At 41.5% G+C, this 23,501-nt stretch overlaps 1 protein-coding gene across 1 annotated transcript in view; it reads right to left on the bottom strand.

Annotated features, from left to right (window-relative positions):
* WWP2 (WW domain containing E3 ubiquitin protein ligase 2) overlaps nucleotides 1–23,501 on the bottom strand; it is a 117,190-nt gene that overhangs the window by 82,246 nt on the left and 11,443 nt on the right. The window contains exons 2-4 of the mRNA XM_084861021.1: nucleotides 18,397–18,481; nucleotides 12,149–12,296; nucleotides 11,679–11,800 (exon numbers count right to left, since the gene is read on the bottom strand). Of these exons, the coding sequence (XP_084717147.1) occupies nucleotides 11,679–11,800; nucleotides 12,149–12,296; nucleotides 18,397–18,466 (340 nt within the window). The 5' untranslated portion in view covers nucleotides 18,467–18,481. The remainder of the gene's footprint in view (nucleotides 1–11,678; nucleotides 11,801–12,148; nucleotides 12,297–18,396; nucleotides 18,482–23,501) is intronic.

The raw sequence follows: 23,501 nt of genomic DNA, 5'->3' as shown, positions 1-23,501 counted from the left end.
ATCAAAACCACAATGAAATATCATTTCATTCCTGTGAGAATGGCTATTATCAATAAGACAAGAAATAACAAGTATTGGAGAGGATGCAGAGAAATGAGAACCCTCGAACACTGGTGATAGGAATGTAAATTGGTGCAGCTGCTACAGAAAATAGTACGGAGATTCCTCAAAAAATTAAGAATAGAGCTACTATAATACCCAGCAAACCCTCTTCTGGGTATCTATCTGGAAAACTTTAACACATTTATTCATAAAGATATACTCATAATAGCCAACACATAGAAACAACCAAATTGTCCTTCAATCAATGACTGGATAAAGATGTGGTACCTATATACCTATTCAGCTATAAAAAAAAAAAGATGAATTATTGTCATTTGCAACAACATGGATGGATCCTGAGAGTATCATGCTATGTGAAATAAGTCAGACAGTGAAGGATAAGAATCATATGATTTCACTCAAATGTGGAATATAAAACAAAAGGCAACAAATGAACAAACAATAAACTTATAGACACAGACAACAGCAAGGTGATTACCAGAGGGGAAGAAGGTGGAGAGAGAATGACTATGATAAAAGGAGTCAACTATATGTTGAAAGAAGAAGACTAGAATTTGGGTGGTCAAATATATAGTGAAAGAAGGAGACTAGGATTTGAGTGTATATCACAATGCAATATACAGATGATATAAAACTGTACAGCTAAAACTTATATAATGTTATCAACCAATGTAGCCCCAATAAATTTAATTTTTGAAAAAAAGAGTCTTGCTTATACTAAGAAATAGAAATAACCATCAATAAAAGATTGGTTACTCCAGCCAGTGTGGCTCAGTGGTTGAGGATTGACCTATAAACCAGGAGGTCACGGTTCGATTCCTGGTCAGGGCACATGCCCGGGTTGTGGGCTTGATCCCCAGAGGGGGGTGTTCTGGAGGCAGCCAATCAATGATTCTCTCTCATCAATGATGTTTGTATCTCTCTCTCCTCTCTCTTCCTCTCTAAAATCAATGAAAAGATTTTTTTTTAATATATATATTTATTGATTTTTCTTACAGAGAGGAAGGGAGAGAGATAGAGAGCTGCCTCTTGCACACCCCCTACTGGGGATGTGCCCGCAACTAATGTACATGCCCTTGACTGGAATCGAACCTGGGACCTTTCAGTCCACAGACCGACGCTCTACCGCAGAGCCAAACTGGTTTCGGCAATGAAAAGATTTTTTTAAATAATAATAAAAATAAATAAAATAAAGTATTGGTTAAACTATGGTGCTTTCATTTTAAAAAAGCTATTGTGGCTATTAAAAATTATATACTTTTATTGAGGGGGAAAATGGGTTAAAAAAAAGCCAAGTTATAGAGCAGTACGTATAGTGAGTTTCTACTTTCGTTAAAAGGTTACACACACACACACACACACACACACACACACACACGACTTACAATATCACAAAAAGCTTAATGGATATAAAACTAAATATTAACAGGATTAGCTTTGAAAAATATAATTTCAAGTGATTTTTAAACTTCTCCTTCATTGGAAGATAGTATATGCAGAAGTTACAGGCAAAATCTCTGAGATCAAAAGGCCTGGGTTAAATCCCAACTTTGCCTCCACCTACTGTATGATTTCGGGCAAAGTACATAATGTCTGCAGCATTCCCTCAGCAAAGGAGATGGGGACACAAGCTAGCTTGAAGGTGTGATGGAGTATTAAATAAAATTTAATATATATATGAGGATTCAACAAAACAATGCCTAATACATACAAAGCACTCAGAATATTTTTGTCTTTGTTTTCAATAATCATGAAATAATAATAATCAGAAAAATAGTAATAAAATTTTCAGTTTCAGGAGCATATGTTACTTTTAATAAAAAAATAAATATTAATAATTTCAATTTGTGGAGCACAAGAAAATGTCTCAAAAATGTCCTGTGAGCATTCCATGAGACTGAAGTTACTAGGTCTTGTGGTTTAGCAGGTTCATACAGATAACTGGCTCTGCAGAACTGATTTAGCCATTTCTTTCTTTTCTTTTCTTTTTTTTTCTCTCAATATATTTTATTGATTTTTTTTACAGAGAGGAAGGGAGAGAGATAGAGAGCTAGAAACATCGACCAGCTGCCTCTTGCACACCCCCTACCGAGGATGTGCCCGCAACCAATGTACATGCCCTTGACCGGAATCGAACCCGGGACCTTTCAGTCCACAGACCGACGCTCTACCGCTGAGCCAAACCAGCTTCGGCTGATTTAGCCATTTCTACCACCAGGCCTTTTCAAGTTCCCAGCTCTGTCCTAAGTAACATCTCCCTGCCAGCTTTCAGGACAATCACATACTGCCTTTCACACGTGTCCCTTGCCCACCTCCTCCTTAGCTGAAGAAACAGTGAACAATTTTTCAAATTTAAAATTTTCTCTGTAGAGCTTTTTTCTTTTTCATTTTCTCCTCTTCTCCTTCTGACTCAGATTCCAAGGATCAGTCATTTTATTTACCTTTCAACTGAAAAACTGGAAAAACAGCGGTGTGTTTACTTTAAAATAAATGCACGCACTGTCCGTCAGCCACGCCTTCGGTGAGGGGCACGGCCCACCCAGCAGAACACACCATCCTTATAGAGAGCGGTGCGCCCCTCCTGACTGGCCTATCTGTTCTTGGAACATAAAGTGCTGGAACAACCCTCTGCTTATAAGATTTTTAAATAAATAAGGAGCTGTTTGCTTTGCTTGCTTTTTTTCTTTTTTTTTTTTCTTTAATATGAGAGACACACCTGGGGAAAGAAAGGAGACATACAGAGAACATGGAGAGTAACATAAACAAGGAGTGTTCTGAAGTCAGCCTCATTGATCATGGCGGTACGGGTCCAGTCTCCTGTGCACTGTAGAACTGAGGAAATGCATAATTACATGGATGCCGTTAAGAAGCAGGGTTCTTATAGAGAATGAAGAAAGGTCAGGAAGAACTCTGGAGGTGGATTAGAATGAGAGGTTTCAGTATGAACTTAGGGTGTTTCAGGAGACACAGAAGCAGATGTTTATTTATACATGTCTTTGTGTGTGTGTGTGTGTGTGTGTGTGTGTGTGTGTGTGTGGCGCGCGCGGGCGGGCATCTGTATCTATAACATCTGTCTGGAAAACTCAAGAGCCAAGTTTGGAAGACAAGCAGTGGGAAGAGGTACATCCAACCTGATGGTGAAACCCGCTCCAATGAAAACAGTGAGGCTTTTAGGTCCTCATCCCACATGATAGACTCCAGACTGATAAAAGGGTTAAATGTGTAACAAACTAAAGAGAGAAAACCCACCACAAGTGTTGGTATAAGGAAGGTATCTAACTTTATTTTTTCCCAAGTGGTAGCTCAGCGTTCTCAGACTTGAGCACGCACCAGAATCCCCTGGAGGGTTTGTGGAAACACAGATCCGGACCCGGACCCAGGGCTCGGATTCCTCCGGTCTGGGATAAGGGCTCAAAATGTACATTTCTGATATGTTTCCAGGCCTGGAGGCCATGTCGCTGGTCCGGAGGCCACACTTGGATGGTTTCCTCCGCTGTGCAGAGTTTGATGTGGTTACATTCATTTATTTTTGCTTTCCTTCTCTTGCTTTTGGGGTCAAATTCACAAAAACCGCTCTGAGACTGAAGTCCTTAAGTTTATAAGCAAGACTTTTTGGTAAATTTTGGTAAAGACAGTGATGCTATATTTCCCTCCTTGAAAGCAGGACACTCTGGTGGTGCCACGGCCTGCATGGTGAATGAGGAAGAGGAGAGCTATAAGAGAAAACTGAGTCTTGGGTCCTGATTAAAACAGACACTGGGTGATGGGGATTGTCTAAAAATTCCCCTAATAAACACGTTTTTATCTAAAAAATCAGTATTCAGCCTCAAAATCTGGCTTCCACACAGAGATGTCTAGAGCTGTTCTTACGAGTCAAACCAGCCCTTTTGGTCAAATCCTTTCTGCAGCCACAGCCAGCTCCATGTCCCCACAGTAGACCCTCCGCCGTAGCATCCCTCTGCCAAGGGAAGGCATAAAAAAACCCCAGCTGAGCTCCCCAGTCAACTTCCAAGACCACCAGGGAACACTAGGGAGCCAGTGAAAGAAGGAATCGTGTCCCGTGGAGCAGAAAAATGCTACTCACCAGGCCCTTTCCCAGGAAAAACGGTTTCAGGAAGAGCAGGCCGCGGTGAGAAAAGCCACCTCGCACACTGTGACCCACTGGCCATGAGACTGAATTCATACTGAGACCCCACTCCGGAAACGTTCAGCTCAGCGGCTCCCCGAGGGGCGCAGGCCCCCAGACCATGGTGCCGAGGCATCCCACACTGATGTCCGCCCCCACTCCGCGGCCCCCAGACCTCTTGTATTTGTTCGGTCCTGGAGTTCTCCCCGGAACAACTTCACGCCTGCCTCCCGTTCAGGCAAGGTCCCGCCTCAGGAAACAGTGTCTCTCTTGCCCATCTCTGGGATTCAAACCTCCCAATCTTTGGGAAGAAAAGCACCAGAGGAGCCAAAACCGGTTTGGCTCAGTGGATAGAGCGTCGGTCTGCGGACTGAAAGGTCCCAGGTTCGGTTCTGATCAAGGGCATGTACATTGGTTGCGGGCACATCCCCAGTAAGGGGTGTGCAGGAGGCAGCTGGTCAATGTTTCTAGCTCTCTATCCCTCTCTCTTCCTCTCTGTGAAAAATCAATAAAATGTATTTTAAAAAAAAGAAAAGCACCAGAGGAGACAATAACTTCTAACACTGTTACTGCTTCTACATACTTATATGTATCAGGCGATGCTGTCAGCTCACTTAATCTCAAAACAACAGTTTTCCAGAAGAGGAAACAGAAGGTTAAGAGACTGCCCGATGTCACAAAGCTGATGGAAGCAGGACTCAAGCCCAGGTAGTCTGACTCCAGAGTCTACGTGTTCATAACCGCTTCCCGACGTGACGGATGCGTGATCCCCAGGAACAGCCCCGCTCCCACAGAAGCCGGGAGGAAACACGGCTGGAATGTTACGCGTTCCAGCTGGGTCATGGTCACCCTGGAAGACTTGCTTTTCTAAGAAAAAGAAGCCCACTGACTGCGACAATCCCCGGCTTCCATTCGGGTGGGACGTTCCTCACCACTCACCCCGGCCACACACCCCAAGGGCTGTGACTGGTGCTGGAAGGAGCGGCAGGAGCTGCGGCCGCTGCCACAGACAACGTCAAAGGCAAGTTCAGAGCGACAATGTTTTCAAGGAAGACCCTCCCCCAAACCGGCAACTCATTCCACCGAACAGTAACCCCCTGGCCTCATGATCTGCTCATTATAAAACACGAGCATGCTAAACAGCGTGGTCCTCACGCCATGGTCAGAAACGGGAAGCTCACAGCGCGGCCGGGGAAGCTCCTCTGAGAAACCTACTCCCTTCCCTGGAGGGACCTGAATATCCCTCCCTCTTACTGAATGTGCTACTCCCCCCCCCCATTAAGTGAACCTCAATAAAGGAGGCAAGTTCTGCTAAACGGGAGCTATTCTGCTGTGGAAAAGCCACTTTCTGTCTCACGGCTTTACTAATACTCTCACTTTCACTTTAAACTCTAAAAACGACGTTTTCATTATTAAACCAGAAAAATGAAACCAGAAAAAAGAAAAATCACTAAATGCACTAAGCTTTCAACTCAAAAGTAATAAATTACTTACTGATTGACTGACTGAATAAATAAGACATATATATATATATAACAGGTCTAAGGGCAAATCGGTGAAAAAATTAATAAAGCTAAAAGTAAAAATTAATATTAGGAAATACGGTACACTTGATAACTAAATCCAAGAAGTTCTGGGGGGGAAAAAAATCAATTAAAAACCAAGAGTTAAAACAAAAGTATTAATGCTAGTCAAGAAAAATATCGGGGGGAAATATAAATACCAAAAATTTTAAGTGAGAAAATTAAAAGCATTTTTTAAGTGAGAATGCTATTTAAAATCGTTACACTAATAAATTTGAAAATCTCATAAAATAATTTTCTCAGGATATATGAACTACAAAATTGATGCAAGATGAATCAGAAAAGTTGAACAAACCAAATCATTATGGGGGAAAATACTGAAAAAAGTCATCAAAGAATTATTTCAAAGAAAGCTGCCAGACCCGGTTGGTTTTATGGGTGAGCTCCTTCCTGTACTCATGGAACAGATAATTCCCATGTTACACAGTCTGTTCTCCAAGTTGGAAAGCACTTCAACTTACTGAATAAAATTAGCTAAACCTCAATTCCAAAGCCGACGAAAATAGTACAAAACTACAGACAAACGTCATTTGTGAATATAGGTGGAAAGCCCCCAAATAAAATATTAACAAGCGATTCTAACAAAACTTTCAAGAAATAACCTAGCATGAGCGCTTAAGTGTATTCTAGAAATTCTAAAATTGTAACTATTAGAAAATTAATAAAAATAAATGGAAGGAAGAAAAATCACATAATTATCCCAAAGGATGCTTAGAAGTTATTTGCTAAAAATTCAACCCCTTTCCTGATTTTTAAAAGAAAAACAACAATGATGAATGAACCAAGAAGGTAGGTTACTAACGCCTAGCCTTTCACCCAGAGGGGAGTCACTAGAGGCACGGGTATTAGACTCGGCCATACACCCGCTCCATCACCACTAAAACAGGAACGTGTACACAAAGCAACTCACAAGAAAAAGAAGTATAATTATCTAATAAGATGAGCAAAATTATCAGTCTTAGAAACCACATAAATATCTCCCAAGAAAAGTCAAAAGAAACTATTTAAATCTATATTAAGGATTCAGCAACTGACAGAATACAAAAGAAAATGCAGAAACTAATAGTTGTAGACTAAAAACAGGTTAGAAGACCTAATAGGGAAAGATACCATTAAAAATGATAGCAAAATTATTTTTTAAATTAAAAGAGTCTATCTAAAGATAGCTTCAAAATGATTTGAATGAATTTAGAGACATCTGTGTTCCTGCGTACAAAGAATCTGTATGGAAATTCTCCATAAAAGAATTTTTTAAATGATAAGATTCTAATAAAACCCCAAGGGATTTGAGGGGAAGAAAGTAGAAAGAGGGGAAATTTGAGAAAATAATTTAGTCCATGTTATGATGTCATATATGCAAAGAAAAGAAGAAGATTCTGAAAAGAAGAGGAACTTGAACTGTCAGAGATTAAAACATAATGTTACAATAGCTAAGACAGAAAGGTTTTAAAACAACAAATGAAATGGAAAATCCATAAACAGGCCCAAGTATAAATCTGCTTTTAATATATGCTGAAGATACCAAATCAAATCAAAGAGGAAATAGATGGATTATTCAATAAGCAATAATAAAGCTATCAGTTAACTATTTGTGAAAACGTAAATGCATCCCTACTCACACTGTGCACAAAAAATAAATTTGTTTGGATGAAGAATAAAATGGTGAAAAATAAAAATCATAATGAACTAGAAAAAAATAGAGGTGACTATTTACCAGATCTCAGAATGGGAAAAGCCTTTCAAATCATAAAAGAAAAGGTTGCAAATACAAAGAGTGACAGATTCGGCTACAGAAACTTTAAAACATCTGTTTGGAAAAAGAAAATGAAAACCTAAAAAATTAAAATGAAAAAGTAGAAAAATGTTTACAAATTATAAGACAAAGAATAATAGCCTTAATATATAAAGAGCTCAGCTCTGGCCAGGTAGCTCAGTTGGTTAGAGCGTTGTCCCAATATGCCAAGTTGTGAGTTCGAGCCCCAGGCAGGGCACATATAAGAATCAACCAATGAATGCATAAATAAGTGGGACAACAAATCAACGTTTCTCTCTCCCTTTTTCTCTCTAAGAGTCAATTTTTGAAATAAAATAAAAACATATAAAGAGCTCTTTGAAAACTAACAGTGAAAACTACACACTTCAATATAAAAATGAATAACGGATAAGGCAATAAGCATACTTTAAAATACTGAATCAGAGAGATCAAACAAAGGACTTGTGTGCATACATATGAGCCTAACCATTAGTCAAGGACAACAGGGGGGTGGGAACATAAGTGGGGAGGAGTGGGGGACTGGAATGGGGGATTGAGGACAAATATGTGATACCTTAATCAATAAAGAAATTAAAAAATAAAATAAAACACTGAATCACCTTCAATAAAGCAGAGAGAAGGGGGGAGTGGGGGGAGCTTCACAGAAATAACAACCAAATGCAACAAGAGGACCCGGACCAAATCCATATTCAAGCAAACCAATTTTAAAACACTTTGAGACAAATCATAAAATCAAACATAAACTGGGTAATAGGTGGTAATAAAGAATTCACGACTGGTTAATACGATTGGTGTGATAATGGTATGATAATTATGTAAGAAAATGTCCTATTTTTAAGAGATGCATGCTAAAGAATCTAGGATAAAATACTGAGACATCTATAATTTACTTTAAAATACTACAGTCAAAAAAACAGATTGAGCAAACCTGATATAATGTTAATTATCAAATAGGTAAAAAAAAATAAATAAATCTGCAGTCATTCATCTCAAGTAAACAATGGGCAGAAAGATTTAAAAACTTTCAAGTCGCCGAAACCGGTTTGGCTCAGTGGTAGAGCGTCGGTCTGCGGACTGAAAGGTCCCGGGTTCGATTCCGGTCAAGGGCATGTACATTGGTTGTGGGCATATCCCCGGTAAGGGGTGTGCAAGAGGCAGCTGGTCGATGTTTCTCTCTTATCGACGTTTCTAGCTCTCTATCTCTCTCCCTTCCTCTCTGTAAAAAAAATCAATAAAATATATATTTTTAAAATAAAAAATAAAATAAATAAATAAATAAAAACTTTCAAGTCTATCATAGTGTTACTAGCTGCCCAGTGCGTGAAAATCGTGCACTAGTCGGGGGGAAATCCCTCAGCCCAGCCTGTGCCCTCTCACAGTCCAGGACCCCTTAGGGGATGTCCGCCTGCTGGCTTAGGCCCGACCCCCCCTAAGCTGGTAAACAGCCATCCCTCTTGAAGCCCAGGACCCCTCGCTCCTTATCGCCCGCCGGCAGCAGAGGCGGGAGAGGCTCCCATTACCTCCGCTGCACGCATCAGCTGCGAGCCGGCTTCTGGCTGAGCAGCGCTCCCCCTGTGGAAGAGCACTGACCACCAGGGGGCGGCTCCTGCATTGAGTGTCTGCCCCTGGTGGTCAGTGCACATCATAGCAACCGGCTGTTCTGCCATTCAGTCAATTTGCACATTAGCCTTTTATTATATAGGATTTGTGATTGTGAAATACGGGTACTGAAATCTACCCAAATGTTCAATTTTTCCTACAGCCATCTAATAGACTACTACCAGGCGGTCATCAAAACTGAATTTTGGAAGAAAAATTAAAGTTATCTTGATATATTTTATGATGCAGCAGCTATGGAAAATGGTATGATGATTCCTCAAAAAAGTGAAAATGGAAATACACATTACCCAGCAATTCTACTTCTGAGTATATATATGCAAAGTAATTGAAAGCAGAGACGTAAGGGGATATTTGTACACCCATATTCTTACCAGCACACTACGTTATAGGCAAAAGGTAGAAGAAATCCAAGAATCCTTGGATGGACGAATAAACAAAATGTGGTATATTCGTACAATGGAATATTATTCAGCCTTTAAAAGGGAGACTTTGATATGTGTTACAACATGAGTAAGCCTGGAGGACAATATGCTACATGAAATAAGCCTGTCACAAAAAGGCAAATACTGTATGGTTCCACTTATATGAGGTAACTGAAGTAGTCAGTCATAGAGACCAAAAGTAGGATAACAGGAGGTTGAGAAAAGGGAGGAAAAGGGGAGTTGTTGTTTTTAATGGGTACAGAGTTTACATTTGGGAAGAAGAAAGAGTTCTGGAGATAGATGGTGGTGATGGCTGCCTGACAATATGAATGTATTTAATGCCACTGAACTTTACATTTAAGAACCATTAGCCCTGGATGGTGTTGCTCAGCAGTTACAGCACCGGCAGATATACCAAAAGGTCGCAGGTTCGATTCCTGGACAAGGACACCTATCTGGATTGTGGGTTCGCTCCCTGCCCCCGGTCAGGGCACATGTGGGAGGCAACGAGTCCCTGCATCTCCCTCATGTTGATGTTTCTCTCTCTTCCTCTCTCTCCCTCCTCCCGCCCTCCATTTCCCTCTCTCTGAAAAGCAATGGAAAAAAAAAATATCCTCAGGTGAGGATTAACAACAGCAAAAGAATGGTTAAGATGATAAATTCTATGTTATGTATATTTTATAATTAAAAATAAATTAAGATACTTGATACCTTTTCAAGAGAAAAATACATGCTGCTATTCTTTCATTATCTCAGCTTTGATTGATATCTTAGATATTAGTATATATTTGCACAGGGGGGGGAAAAGCTCAGAAGGGTACATATCAAAATGTTAATAATGATCACTGAGTGCCGTGCTTACAGGAACATTTTGTTTTCTTTGTGTGTCTGTGTGCTTTTCAGTAATTCCCAGGTTTTTCTACATTTACTTTTTATAATCAAAAGCAAAAGTATGTTGACTGGACAAATGAAAAGGGAAAGAAAAGGACGCTGATCCAAATTCGAGTAATGCTCACAACTGTATCCCCAAAAGTTATGACACACTTGAGAACGAATCATAAAAGGCAGCCTAACGTCTGGGAAAATAAAGACCAACTCAGAAGACGGAGCACCAGGGAGTTCCCTGCAGAACTAAAATAGAGACGTATGCCTGACGTTAAGCAATTCCCACAGCCCAGGTCGGGTTCGCCACATCCCTGTGCGCCAGGCAGGAAGAAAAAGGCCGAGGAGGCCCCCAGCTCCACCCAAGTGGCCCGTCGGAGAGGACAGGCCCGGAGAGAAAGCACTGGAATCGCCGTCCCGAAGGCTCCACACGCCCGCCCCCGCGCCTCTCTTCAGCTAACTCCACTTTCAGAAAATGTTCTCTAGGCAGCAGCCTCCAAGGGAAAAGGGAGCCTTTCTTTCTGTGGCCTTCCCTCGCCACATATGGTGCTGCTCTGAATAGAGGCTTTTGTGAGGGAGGGTTCGGGTACCGCAGCCACGGTTCTGCCGCTGACCACAAACAACAATAAATAGATGTTAGGGTTTAGGTTTCCATGCAGCGGAGGCACCCTGAGTAATGACGCTAGAGCTGCCAGCAGATGTTTATTGAGTGCCTACTAAGCACAGGGCCTATTTGTAACAACATCTCACACACACACACACACACACACACACACACACACACACGTGTGCACACACACGTGCACACACACAGCAGTTCCTTTGTTCTGTTCCAAGACTCAGACTAGGGCAGTAACGTGTAGGCTGGAGACACTGACCAGTCTGGTTCTACAGGTCCCATGTCCTGGACTGGGGAAAGGGAGGCAGAGGAAAAGCACTGATCCCTGCGAAGGGTCAAGGGGGCAAGTCACTGCCTCCCATCGCTGCAGCTGCTGAAAGAGGGGCCGGGGTCTGCAGAAAGGAGACTCCAGCCTTCCTAGCGCCCCACGGACGGCCTCCGTGGGAGCAGAGTCACTGCAGGCCCCGGGCCTGGAGGAGACGACGTCACCGGGCTCATCGGCGGGGAAAAGAGAGAGCCGGCCGGCCTCCCAACGCCTCTCCCCGCGCTCCTGAGTGAATCCCCCCGGCCACCCCTCCGCCGTACGTACTTTTGCCCCCATTGTTCTTCAGGACGTTGGAGAGGTTGACAGAGGCGGTGCCTAGCAGTTCATTTCTTAAGGTATGGCAGCTCCAGACCTTCAAGTCTAAATGGCTCTGGGCCGTGACATTCCTGGAAAACAAAGAGTTGATTCATCACATCCAAGCAGATCGATCACTCTGATCGCCTCAGGAGAAGACAGGTATTGCTGACAACGTGGAAGAGGAAGGGGGACCCGACAGGAAGACGCTCACATAACACTCCTGAGCCCCCAAAGCTGACCCTGTGGCCACCTAGCTAATAATGAACACTCTGTGAGCTCAGAGATGTGGAAACACTTAAAGAGGCACCTCGGGTGCCAAAGGCAGGAGACTTAGAGGCTCCATAGGACACCGGGGTCTCCCACCACAACCCCCCGGGAGCGCCTTCTCTCTTCCCCCCCACATCACTGCGTTTGAAAGAGAAGGGATTTGCTCTTACAAAATGATGATCTCATTCCAGAGAAGCTCGGAGCTCCCGATTCGCTTCCCAGTCTTCTTGGTCTCACTGGGCAGTCCGTCCACTGCCACCTCCACAAACGAGTTAATTCGATGCTGGCGACTGTGCACCTTGGGCTTTGCTGACACCACTGGACAGGAGAGAAAGAAAAAGTCCGGGATGAGGCCGAGGGCTCCCAGCTGCCCCCCTGTGGCAGATGGCCTCACTCTTTTTTTGCTGTTTTGTTCAAAAAATAGATTTTTTGGTATTTTCCAGATTAAAAAAACAAACTTCTCTTTTAAAATGTCAGGACACACACGAAAAATATGAAGCATAATAAGCAAAAATCACTCCTAACCCTAACCGGTTTGAGTGGCTAGAGCGTCGCCATGTGTACTGAAAGGTCCCAGGTTCGATTCCAGTCAAAGGCATGTACCTTGGTTGCGGGCACATGCCCGGTAGGGGGTGTGCAGGAGGCAGCTGATCGATGTTTCTCTCTCATCAATGTTTCTAACTCTCTATCCCTCTCCCTACCCCTCCGTAAAAAAAAAATCAATAAAATATATATATATTTTTTAAATCACTCCTAACCTAAAAAAAAAAAAAAATGTTGGTAAATTCAGACTTTCCAGACTTTCATCTTTTATGTCCCCAACTCTTCAAAAATTCTTCTCCTCCCAATATCCATTTTAAAAGGCAGTAATACAAGCCCATTATAAGAATATGCCATAACTTAATCATTTTTTCTTTTTTTCTTTTTTAGTTAACTATTCTTTCATTCATGAATAGATTGCTTCTAATGTTTTGCTCTGGGAAAATTACCAGAACTGTATACACAGTATTTGCTTGAATTTCTGAGTATCCTTCCAAATCTATGAACATGTTTTTCAAGTTCCTAAAACTGCTTAATTCCTTTCTAAAAAGGGTACATCTGTGTAGATGCCCATGAGCACTATAGGAAGATGTCCACCAAACACTGTACAACACTGAGTGCAATGTCTTCTCATTCTTTGCAAATATCGCAGGTTTAAGAAAATGGCTTAAAGATAACAGCTAAGAATGAAGAGTACTTTTTACAGATACTATGCTGAGCACACCTCATTTACCTGAGTCCTCACAATGAACCCATGAGGCAGGAAATACGCCATCACCCCCATTGCGCCGGGAGGAAACGGGTTTGAGGAAGCCGGGTCACTGCCCCAGGCCACAGAGCCAGGAAGCTCTGAGCCAGGATGGGCACTGGGCGGCCTGACGACACCATGTTTTGTGCCATTACCAGAACTCTGCTTATTTGTTCTGATGCTTTCCTTAAATTACCAGTGAGGCTGAATATTTTTCCCATGTGCTTGTTACCATCTGCATTTCCTCCTCATGTGGCAGCTTTTCTGATGTTCACTTGGCACCGGCAAGCCAGGGACTCAGAGAGCACAAGCTAAGCAAGAATCTGCCCAAGGCCGAAACCGGTTTGGCTCAGTGGATAGAGCGTCAGCCTGCGGACTGAAGGGTCCCGGGTTTGATTCCGGTCAAGGGCATGTGCCTTGGTTGCGGGCACATCCCCAGTAGGGGGTGTGCAAGAGGCAGCTGATCGATGATTCTCTCTCATCGATGTTTCTAACACTCTATCCCTCTCTCTTCCTCTCTGTAAAAAAATCAATAAAATATATTTTTTTTTTTAAAGAATCCGCCCAAGGCCAGATAAGCTCCTCTGAGAGCGTATATGAGCCAAGAGAATGCCGGGTCATTAGGATGAAACACGTCCAGGTGTCTTTAACCTCTATGCCCCAGATAAGAGCATATTACTGACATGCCTTACTATGATAGCAAGACTGTTCTAGCCTGAGCTCCCGTCTGTCAAGGGTTAGCAAACCTCTCCTTCCCAGACCCTTCTGAGAGGTGACAGTCCTGTAAGAGGCCACAATTTGGCAAAGGACAAACCCACCTGTGGGTTGTTTTTAGCAATAGCTCTCTTCTTCAGGCCCACAAGAAGGGTAGAGAGAAATTCAAAGAACAACAACATCAAAAGTTGTGGCTAAGATTCAGGAGCAAAAAGGGATGGTACCGGGGGGGGGGGGGAAAGGTTGGGGTCCTGGGAAATGGGGGCGAGGGCACAAAAATGAAATACTTTACATGTTGATCAAGGCTAACTGAGGCCACCTGGTGGCACAAGAATAGCTCTGCATGCAGACCCTTAACAAACGGACTATAATTTTGAGCTGGACTTTTTCTTTGAAATCAACGAGTTCAAACCCTTTATTTAACCATTAGACCAATAAGATCCAGGGAGGTGAAACAACATATCCAAAATCCTAGAGCTAATAAGAGCCAGAGCTAAGCCTAAATGCAAGTCTCCAGCTCCCAGGCCAATTCTTTGAATTCTTCCCTGATGTTTCCTTTTTTGTTCTCTAGCTTTTCTCCCTATGTGTTTTTCTACCTTTTCCTTTTTTTTTTTTTTTTTACATAATTTCAGCAAAGTCTTTAGGAAAAGTGCAAGAACAATACAAAGAATTCCTATCAACGTTTTACCCAGTCACCAAATATTAGCTTTTTATCTATTTGCTTGATTATCGCTGTCTATAATTGCGTGTGTGTCTATATGTACACACTTTTTTGTGGTAAACCATTTGAAAGTAAATTGTAGATGTCATGAGAGATCAGCCCTAAATACTTTCCAGAATGCAATGCGTAAGTATAAAGACATCTTCCCACCTAACCACACATCACCATCATTATACCTAAGAAAATTCAGGTACCCGCTGTATCAATTCTAATATTCATTCCATATGTAAATTTCCTCAATTATTTCCAGACATAATTTTATAGCTGTTTTTTCCCCAATCCAGGATCCAATCAAGATGAGCACACTGTATTTGTTTGTTTTTGGGTGGTTTTTTTTTTTTTTTTAATATATTTTATTGATTTTTTTACAGAGAGGAAGGAAGAGAGATAGTTAGAAACATCAATGTGAGAGATACATGGATCAGCTACCCCCTGCACACCCCCTACTAGGGATATGCCCGCAACCAAGGTACATGCCCTTGACTGGAATCGAACCTGGGACCTTTCAGTCCGGGCCTATGCTCTATCCACTGAGCCAAACCGGTTTCGGCTTAGTACACTGCATTTGGTTGTTGTTTCCTTAACCTTTTAAAAGCTGGAATGCTCTCCTTTCTTTTTCCATGGCAATGACTTCAAAAGACTTCCACCAACTGGCATCTAGAATATGCCAAATTCTGCATTTTCCTGACTGATTCCCTCATGATTAGATTCACATTGAGCATTTTTGTCAAGAATACTACATAGGCCGAAACCGGTTTGGCTCAGTGGTAGAGCGTCAGTCTACGGACTGAAAGGTCCTGGGTTCAATTCTGGTCAAGGGCATGTACTTTGGTTGCGGGTATATCCCAGCAGAGAGTGTGCAAGAGGCAGCTGACCGATGACTCTCTCTCATCGATGTTTCTAACTCTCTCTATCCCTCTCCCTTCCTCGCTGTAAAAATCAATAAAACATATTAAATAAATAAATAAAAAAGAATACTACATAGGTTCCATTGTATACGTATGCACACACCCTGTTATCCTACTGGGGAAGCTAGGGTACCCCTTGGTTAATGGGGTCTGCCAGGTCTCTCGAATGTAAAGAAAGATTTTTTTCCTCTAATTTATAAGTAAGCAGCAGGTTGATGTGTTGCATGTTTCTTTTTCTAAAAGACAAGCCAAAATAAAGGTAATGAGATACAGGCAAGTTTATCTAGGAAGTTTATTTACTGTTTGATGAAATGTAAATGCCAGTCTCTTCTACATGGAGTCACATCTTCACATAGGATTTCGTTCTTAAAGTTAACAAATAAGGCAAAAATCACATATGGCCAAAATTATACCCTTGAAAAGCTCTTAGGAAAGCACCAGGATAGAACCTGGCATTTTGTCTTTCAATAGGTTTCAAACAGTTGTTTGTTTTGCTGTATTTTGTTTTCCACTATTTCTTTTCTTTTTTTTAATATATGTTTATTGATTTCAGAGAGGAAGGAAGAGGGAGAGAGAGAAACATCAATGATGAGAGAATTATTGATTGGCTGCCTCCTGCAAGTCCCCCACTGGGGATCAAGCCCACAACCCGGGCATGTGCCCTTGACCGGAATCGAACCTGGGACCTTTCAGTTCTCAGGCCGACGCTCTATCCACTGAGCCAAACTGGCTAGGGCTCCACTGTTTCTTAAGTAAAATATCAGATAAAGCAGTTGACTATGTTTAAAGGCCTTGATGTATTTAAAAAATATATCTCAAAACTCGAGGATTACACAACAAAAAAGCACAAGGGTACAGAGACAAAGAGAGGGAACAGCATAGTAACATCTCCTATACTTCACTCTAGGCCAGTGGAAAACACAGATATTTACATTATGATTCACTCATAGTAGCAAAATTACAGTGATAAAGTAGCAACAAAAATAATTTTATGGTTGGGGGTCACCACAACCTGAGGAAATGTATTAAAGGGTCGCAGCATTAGAAAGGTTGAGAACCTCTGCTCTCGGCTCCATCAGTGAAATGCACGGCAGGAAGAACCACCCGCTATTCAAAGAGTCAGATCTTTCTTTCTCTTTCTCCCCCATCATTTCCTGGATGGGAGCATCAGATCCGTATAGATTAAATGCATCTATAATGAGAAGCAACTGTATTATCAAGTTAGCTCTTTCCACTCTAGTAAGAAACTTCACAGTGAAGAAATGCAATGGAGAAATCTGTTCCTGGATAATATGGACACAAAATAGAGACCTCAGGAGGTCACCAAGTCCCAGGGGAAGGCTTCTGTCTTAACGTAAGCTTGTTAATTATTAGGTAAGGTAGCAAAGGCTATAGTCCCGAATTCAAAAACTATCAGTTCACATTAACCCCTTCTTTCTCAAAAGGGCTGGAGCAGCGCAGCAATGAGATGCCAAGGAAAAGAGTTAAAATGTATCAAGACTATTTTAAAAATCATTAACTCAATAAGAAAGAGGCAAAGAATATGAATAGGCAATCCACAGAAAAGAAAATACAAATTCCCCTTAAATGTATGACAAAATGCTACACATCTCTATAATTTAAAAAATGCTAAGTAAAACTATGCTGAGAAAACAACTTTCTACCAATCAGACTGGCAAAGAGAAAAGTCTTACAACACACTGTGTTGCTAAAAATATGGGAAACAGCCCTAACTGGTTTGGCTCAATGGATAGAGCATCAGCCTGTGGACTGAAGGGTGCCAGGTTCGATTCCGGTCAAGGGCATGTACCTTGGTTGCAGGCACAATCCCCAGTGAGGGATGTGCAGGAGGCAGCTGGTCGATGTTTCTCTCTCATCGATGTTTCTCTCTCATCGATGTTTCTAGCTCTCTGTCCCTCTCCCTTCCTCTCTGTAAAAAAATCAATAAAATATATTAAAAAAATAATAATGAAAATAAATAAAGTACTACATAGAATATGTATTGTGTTAAATAAGTGACAAGGGCGGAGAAGAAAAATACAAAGTAGGGAAGAGGATAGAAGTGAGGGGTGGGGGGTAGCAGAGGCTGTAGATGGGGAGATCAGGACAACCTGGTTGAAGGGGTGACTGTCCCTTTTCCTTTTTATTTAATTTATTGGGGTGACACTGGTTAACAAAATTATACAGATTCCAGGTACACAATTCTAGAAGAGGGTGATTTTTGAGTACAGCCCTAAAGAAAATAAGGAAGCCCAGTCGGTGTGGCTCAGCGGTTGAGTGACAACCTATGAACCAGGAGATTGTAGCTGGATTCCCAGTCAGGGCACATGAGGAGGCTGTGGGCTCACTCCCCAGGGTGTGGCATGCAGGAGGCAGCCGATCAGCTTAACAATAACCCACAACCTTCGGACCAACTAGGAGGGAGCCAATCAATGATTCTCTCTCATCATTGATGTTTCTATTGGAGATTGAGCCTGCAACCCAGGCATGTGCCTTGACCCTAATCAAACCTGGGACCCTTCAGTCCACAGGCCGACGCTCTATCCATTGAGCCAAACCAGCTAGGGCAGGAATCACCATTTTAGATCATTTTTGCCAAAAGTTCCTTTTGTCCTTCTTCAAGAATTCCAGCTACACTAAGACAACCCAATGAGAATGAAGTTACACTCTTGAGCCATTTCACAGACTGTGGCCCTCCAGACCCAAGTGTGGTATAAATCCACTTCTTCCCCACAGACTGGGCTGGAGCTCAAATGACTAACCAACACTCCACACAGGGCCACTCACCTTTCAAAGTGAGCTGAGACTTCTCAAAAGGCAGGGCCACGCCTGCCCGGCTGGCGCTGGCAGATGCCATGTCATCACCAGGAAACTGCAAGACAAACACAGCAGCGAGTTTAGAGAATATCTGGTAAGAGACGGAGGTACTGGACCCAATTTTAATATGAGTTTAAAGAGACAAAAGCAAAGTCGAAACCGGTTTGGCTCAGTGGATGGAGTGTCAGCCTGCGGACTGAAAGGTCCCGGGTTCAATTCCAGTCAAGGGCATGTACCTTGGTTGCAGGCACATCCCCAGTAGGGGGTGTGCAAGAGGCAGCTGATCGATGATTCTCTCTCATCGATGTTTCTAACTCTCTATCCCTCTCTCTTCCTCTCTGTAAAAAATCAATAAAATATATTTTTTTAAAAAATAAAGAGACAGAAGGAAAAAATAAAAACAAAACCAGAAACCTTGAAGCATCTGTGGCCATGCTATTTCCAGCAGAGTGGTGTGTCTGTCTGTCTGTCTTATGATGGCTATTCACCCTGGATAGGTCTTATAGCTTAAGAAGAACACTGTTCTATCAAAGCCTGGAGGAGGGAGGGCTTACTACAATACCTCCAAAAAGTAAGTCGTAGTTCAATAATAAGACATAACCCTCATCATCCAATTTTTTTTCATGGGCAAAAGATCTAAATAAACAGTTCCCAAAAGATATACATACAAATGGGTAATAAGCCCATGAAAAGATATTCCATGTCATTATCATAAGGTGTCATTATCATAAGGTGTCCGTGTCATTCCATCTTTGCCAGAAGTATGTCTTGTACTTTGAATGGATCTTTTTATTCATACATAATTTTGTAATATTGTAAACTGTCACTTGGGAAATATTGGTTCATTGAGTTATGCAGATATTCCAAATGTCATTATACATTATAAAATTGTGTTCATTTCATGGTACAATATATATATATATATATATATATATATATATATATATATATATATTTTTTTTTTTTTTTTTTTTTTTTTTTAATGTAACTCAGGCATGGAACAGCTCTGGCCACCGACACAGGCATCAAACTAGGATGAACTAAGGACTGTACATCTGCTTTGCCCCTGACTGATATAAGACCAACACCACCAATCAGGTGTCTCCTTGCCCATTGCCAAGGGGGCAATACTTTTTTTAAAAAAAATCACATTTGTGAATGTCGCCAGTAATCTTTAAGTACTGGGAAGCTGTCAGCTCTTGGGGTAGATGTAAGTGTTCCAAAATTCTAATTTTCATTTAAAAACTCATATTTTAACATTGGCAACAGATATTGTCAATTGTTTTCCTTGAAGTGACAGGCTCACTTTGTTCATTTTCAATAAAATACTTCCAAATACGCAAATCTAGTAACTTCAGTAGGTCTGTCTGTTAGTTTTTTTTAAAATAAAAATGGTATTGCATGGCCCCGTTGGTATGGCTCAGTGGTTGAGCGTTGACCTATAAACCAGGAGGTCATGGTTCAATTTCGGGTCAGGGCACAGGCCCGGGTTGCAGGATCCATTTCCAGTGGGGGGCATGCAGGAGGCAGCCGATCGATAATTCTCTCTCATCATTCATGTTTTTATCTCCCACACCCTCTTCCTTCCTCTCTGAAATCAATAAAAATATTTTTTAAATAAATAAGCAAAATGAAGCCTAAATAAAAATAAATAAGCAAAATTGCAGCCGCTGCATAACACTTGAATTTACACAAAACAATTTCATATATTCTTGTGGAGACTCATACAGTAAAGGGAATGAAAGTATATAGAAGCATGAGTGGGAGGGAGCCCCACCATTCAGACAGACGTTATCTCTAGGATAATGAAGGATGGAGCAGGGGAATTGGCGTGAGGAGAGACCAAGGAAACTTCAACTGTATCTGCAACATTTTATCTTTTGATGAAAAAAGTTCTGAAGCAAATACGGCAAAATGTTAATATTCATTAAATCCAGATGGTAGTTTTTATGACTGTTTGTTATCTATTCTCTGAACCATTTCATATGTTTGATCTTTTACATAATTTAACAATAATTTTAAGGGGGGAAAAAAGGATCTTATCTTGAGTAATGAAGGGAAGATTAATGATTATACATTAAGCCTAAGGGCTTTTAGTAACAGAGGTGAAGGTTCTAAAGGCTGGAAATCCATTATTTATAGACTTCAAAAATAAAAGAATCTTTAAAATCTTCCCATCTACTGGACGCGACCTTTCCTGAGGCAACTTGACTGAGCAGTTTTTAAACTGGCTTCTTCTCCCTGAGCTTCAGCGGCTCTTAGCCTTCGTTCCAAACTCGAGAGAATCCAGGAGGATAAAACCTGAAGGCTCCACGTGGCCCACTAAATGGGGAAAAGGCCGAACCTCTTGATCTATAATATATCCTTTGTGGCCCGGAAGCAGCATCAGTCTGATACATTCTAAAGAAGGCTCAGAATGAAGCCAACGGGGAAAGCAGGAGAGACAGAGTGATGCCACCACCCTGTTTTCCTTCTCCAGTGTCTTTCACAGAGGCCTCAGTTTACTAATCATAATCTAGGTTATTCTGTGGGGCTATGTTTGTCTTTCCGGACCCAATTTGCAAGATACCAATCTGGCAGATATCTTGAACTGTAAAACCTTTCCAAACCTCGTTATAAAATATATATATATATATATATAGGCAATACACAGCATTTGTCCCAGCAAAACTGTACACTGCTGAAGTAATGATCCCCTTGGAAATGGCAATAGGAAGTGTTTGCATCCAAATAACTTCAAATAATCTGAGTTAGCATAAACCTTTATTCCTATTACCTAATACGTCACATCTGGCTTTTAATTAAAAATTAGTCCTAGCTGGTTTGGCTCAGTGGATAAAGAGCATCAGCCTACAGACTGAAGGGTCTCAGGTTCGATTCCAGTCAAGGGCACAGGCCCAGGTTGTGGGCTCGATCCCCAGTAGAGGTTGCGCAGAAGGCAGCCATCAATGATTCTCTCTCATCGTTGATGCTCCTTCTGTCTCTCTTTCTCTCTCCCTCTCCTCTTCTCTCTGAAATCAATATATATATATTTAAATTAAAAGTTATGCTAAAAGGCAAGAAAAAAGTGTGAACAGACAGCACAAACATCAAAACCAGACTTAGATATGATGCAGATTTTGGAATTATCAGACAGAGAATTTAAAATAACTGATTAATACTTTAAGGGTGTTAATGAAACAGGTAGACAATACCCATGAACAGAGGGATAACATAAGATTCAAAAGAAAATTCTAGAAATCCAAACCAGTGTGACATAAATGAAGAATGCCTTGATGGGCTGTCTCATGGGTATACTAGACATGATTGAGGAAAGAATCAGTGAGCTTGAAGATATGTAACAGAATCTCCCAAACTGAAATATACAGAGGAAAAAAATACTTTATAAAAACAACAGAACATCCAAGAAGTTCGGGACAATTTCAAAAGGTGCAAAATACACATAAGTAAAAGATCAGATGAAGAAAAAACAGAATAGAAGAAATATGGTGAGTATCGATGGCCAAGAACTTTGCGAAATGAATCACATATACCAAACCACATATCCAGGAAACTCAGAGAACATTAAACAGAATAAATATCAAAACAATAAATAATTTCTAAAAAAAAGGATTACACCTGGACATACCAAAGACAAAGAGAAAATCTTGAAAGAAAGCAGAGGGGAAAAAAACACTTTACCTGTAGTGGACTAACGATACAAATCACAGCAGCCTTCTTGTGAAGCCAGAAGGAAGTGCAGTGAAATATTTAGTGTTGAAAGAGAACATATGCCAATCTGGAATTTTTGTACCCAAAGACGTTATCCTTCAAAAACGAAGGAGAGTAAAAAAAAAAAAAAAAAGACTTTCTCAAACAAAACCTGCTCTGCAAGAAATGTTAAAATGTTCTCCTGGGAAATGGAAAATGATATGGGTCAGAATCTTGTATGTACACACAGAAAAGAAGAGCACAGGGAGAAGAAATAAATGAAACTCCACCCACTGGCTTCTTTACACACTGGATTGATACACAGGGAAAGGGCGTGTGCTTAGAAGGATTGCCAAATAGGAAACAAATAAGAGAACTAACTATACAGGTGAGAAGTGGGAGAAAAACAAAGCAGTGAAGGAGGACAGGAATCTGGGCTGAGGGTTGGAAATAGAAATTTTAGGTTGTAGACAAGAAGTTTCGTTGAAAAGGAGACTTTATGTTTGAAAGGGTTAAAGAGAATAAAATGGGGCAGAGAAAGACTTATTGTGCTTAGCAGATACGTTGCAGAAAGCTTGCAGCCTTGAGCACAGCATAGTTCAGGTAATCAGAAGACACCTGGAGGAACCAGGCCAGGCCAGACCCTTACGTCAGCAGGGCGGCTTGCAGCCAGCAAGGACTAATAAAAACCTACTCTCTCTCCCTGCTCTCTTCGCTGATGCCTTTCTCGGTCTCAGCCCACCTGCACCCAGGTGGTCAGAATAAAATATTTTTGATACATTATGGCCTTATGTCATAAGTGCGCGACCTCAGCCCACTCCGAACCTTTCAATTTTAAAATATATTTTTTTATTGATTTAAGAGAGGAAAAGAGAGGGAGAGAGAGATAGAAACATCAATGATGAGAATAAATCATTGATCGGCTGCCTCCTGCACCCCACCCCCACCCTCACAGGGGACTAAGCCTGCAACCCAGGCATGTGCCCTTGACTGGAATTGTACCCAGGACTCTTCAGTCCGAAGGCCAAAGCTCTACTCACTGAGCCAAACCATCTAGGGCAAGAAAATAACTTTTGCGGCAAAGATTGAAGAAGTAGAAGAAGGGAATTTAGGAACTGAAGAAGTAGAAGTAGAAAAACACTTCAGATAAAAGGACAAGAGCAAAATCTCCTGAGACGCTTGCATGTCTTGGAAATATAAGGAACAAAACAGGGTCAGTGTGGCTGGAGGGCAATGAAGGAGGAGGAAAAAGATAGCCAAGACCTGGCCGGTTTGGCTCAGTGGATAGAGCATCAGCCTGTGGACTGAGGAATCCCAGGTTCAATTCCTGCCAAGGGCAGTGCCTGGGTTGCAGGCTCAATCCCTAGTAGAGGGCTCCATCCCCA

This window comes from Pipistrellus hanaki (assembly GCF_964339955.1).
Source record: "Pipistrellus hanaki genome assembly, chromosome: 15".
In the NCBI taxonomy this organism is placed as follows: Eukaryota; Metazoa; Chordata; class Mammalia; order Chiroptera; family Vespertilionidae; genus Pipistrellus; species Pipistrellus hanaki.
The sequence above is the reverse complement of the archived record's forward strand: the minus strand, read 5'-3'. Positions and strand labels throughout refer to the sequence as shown.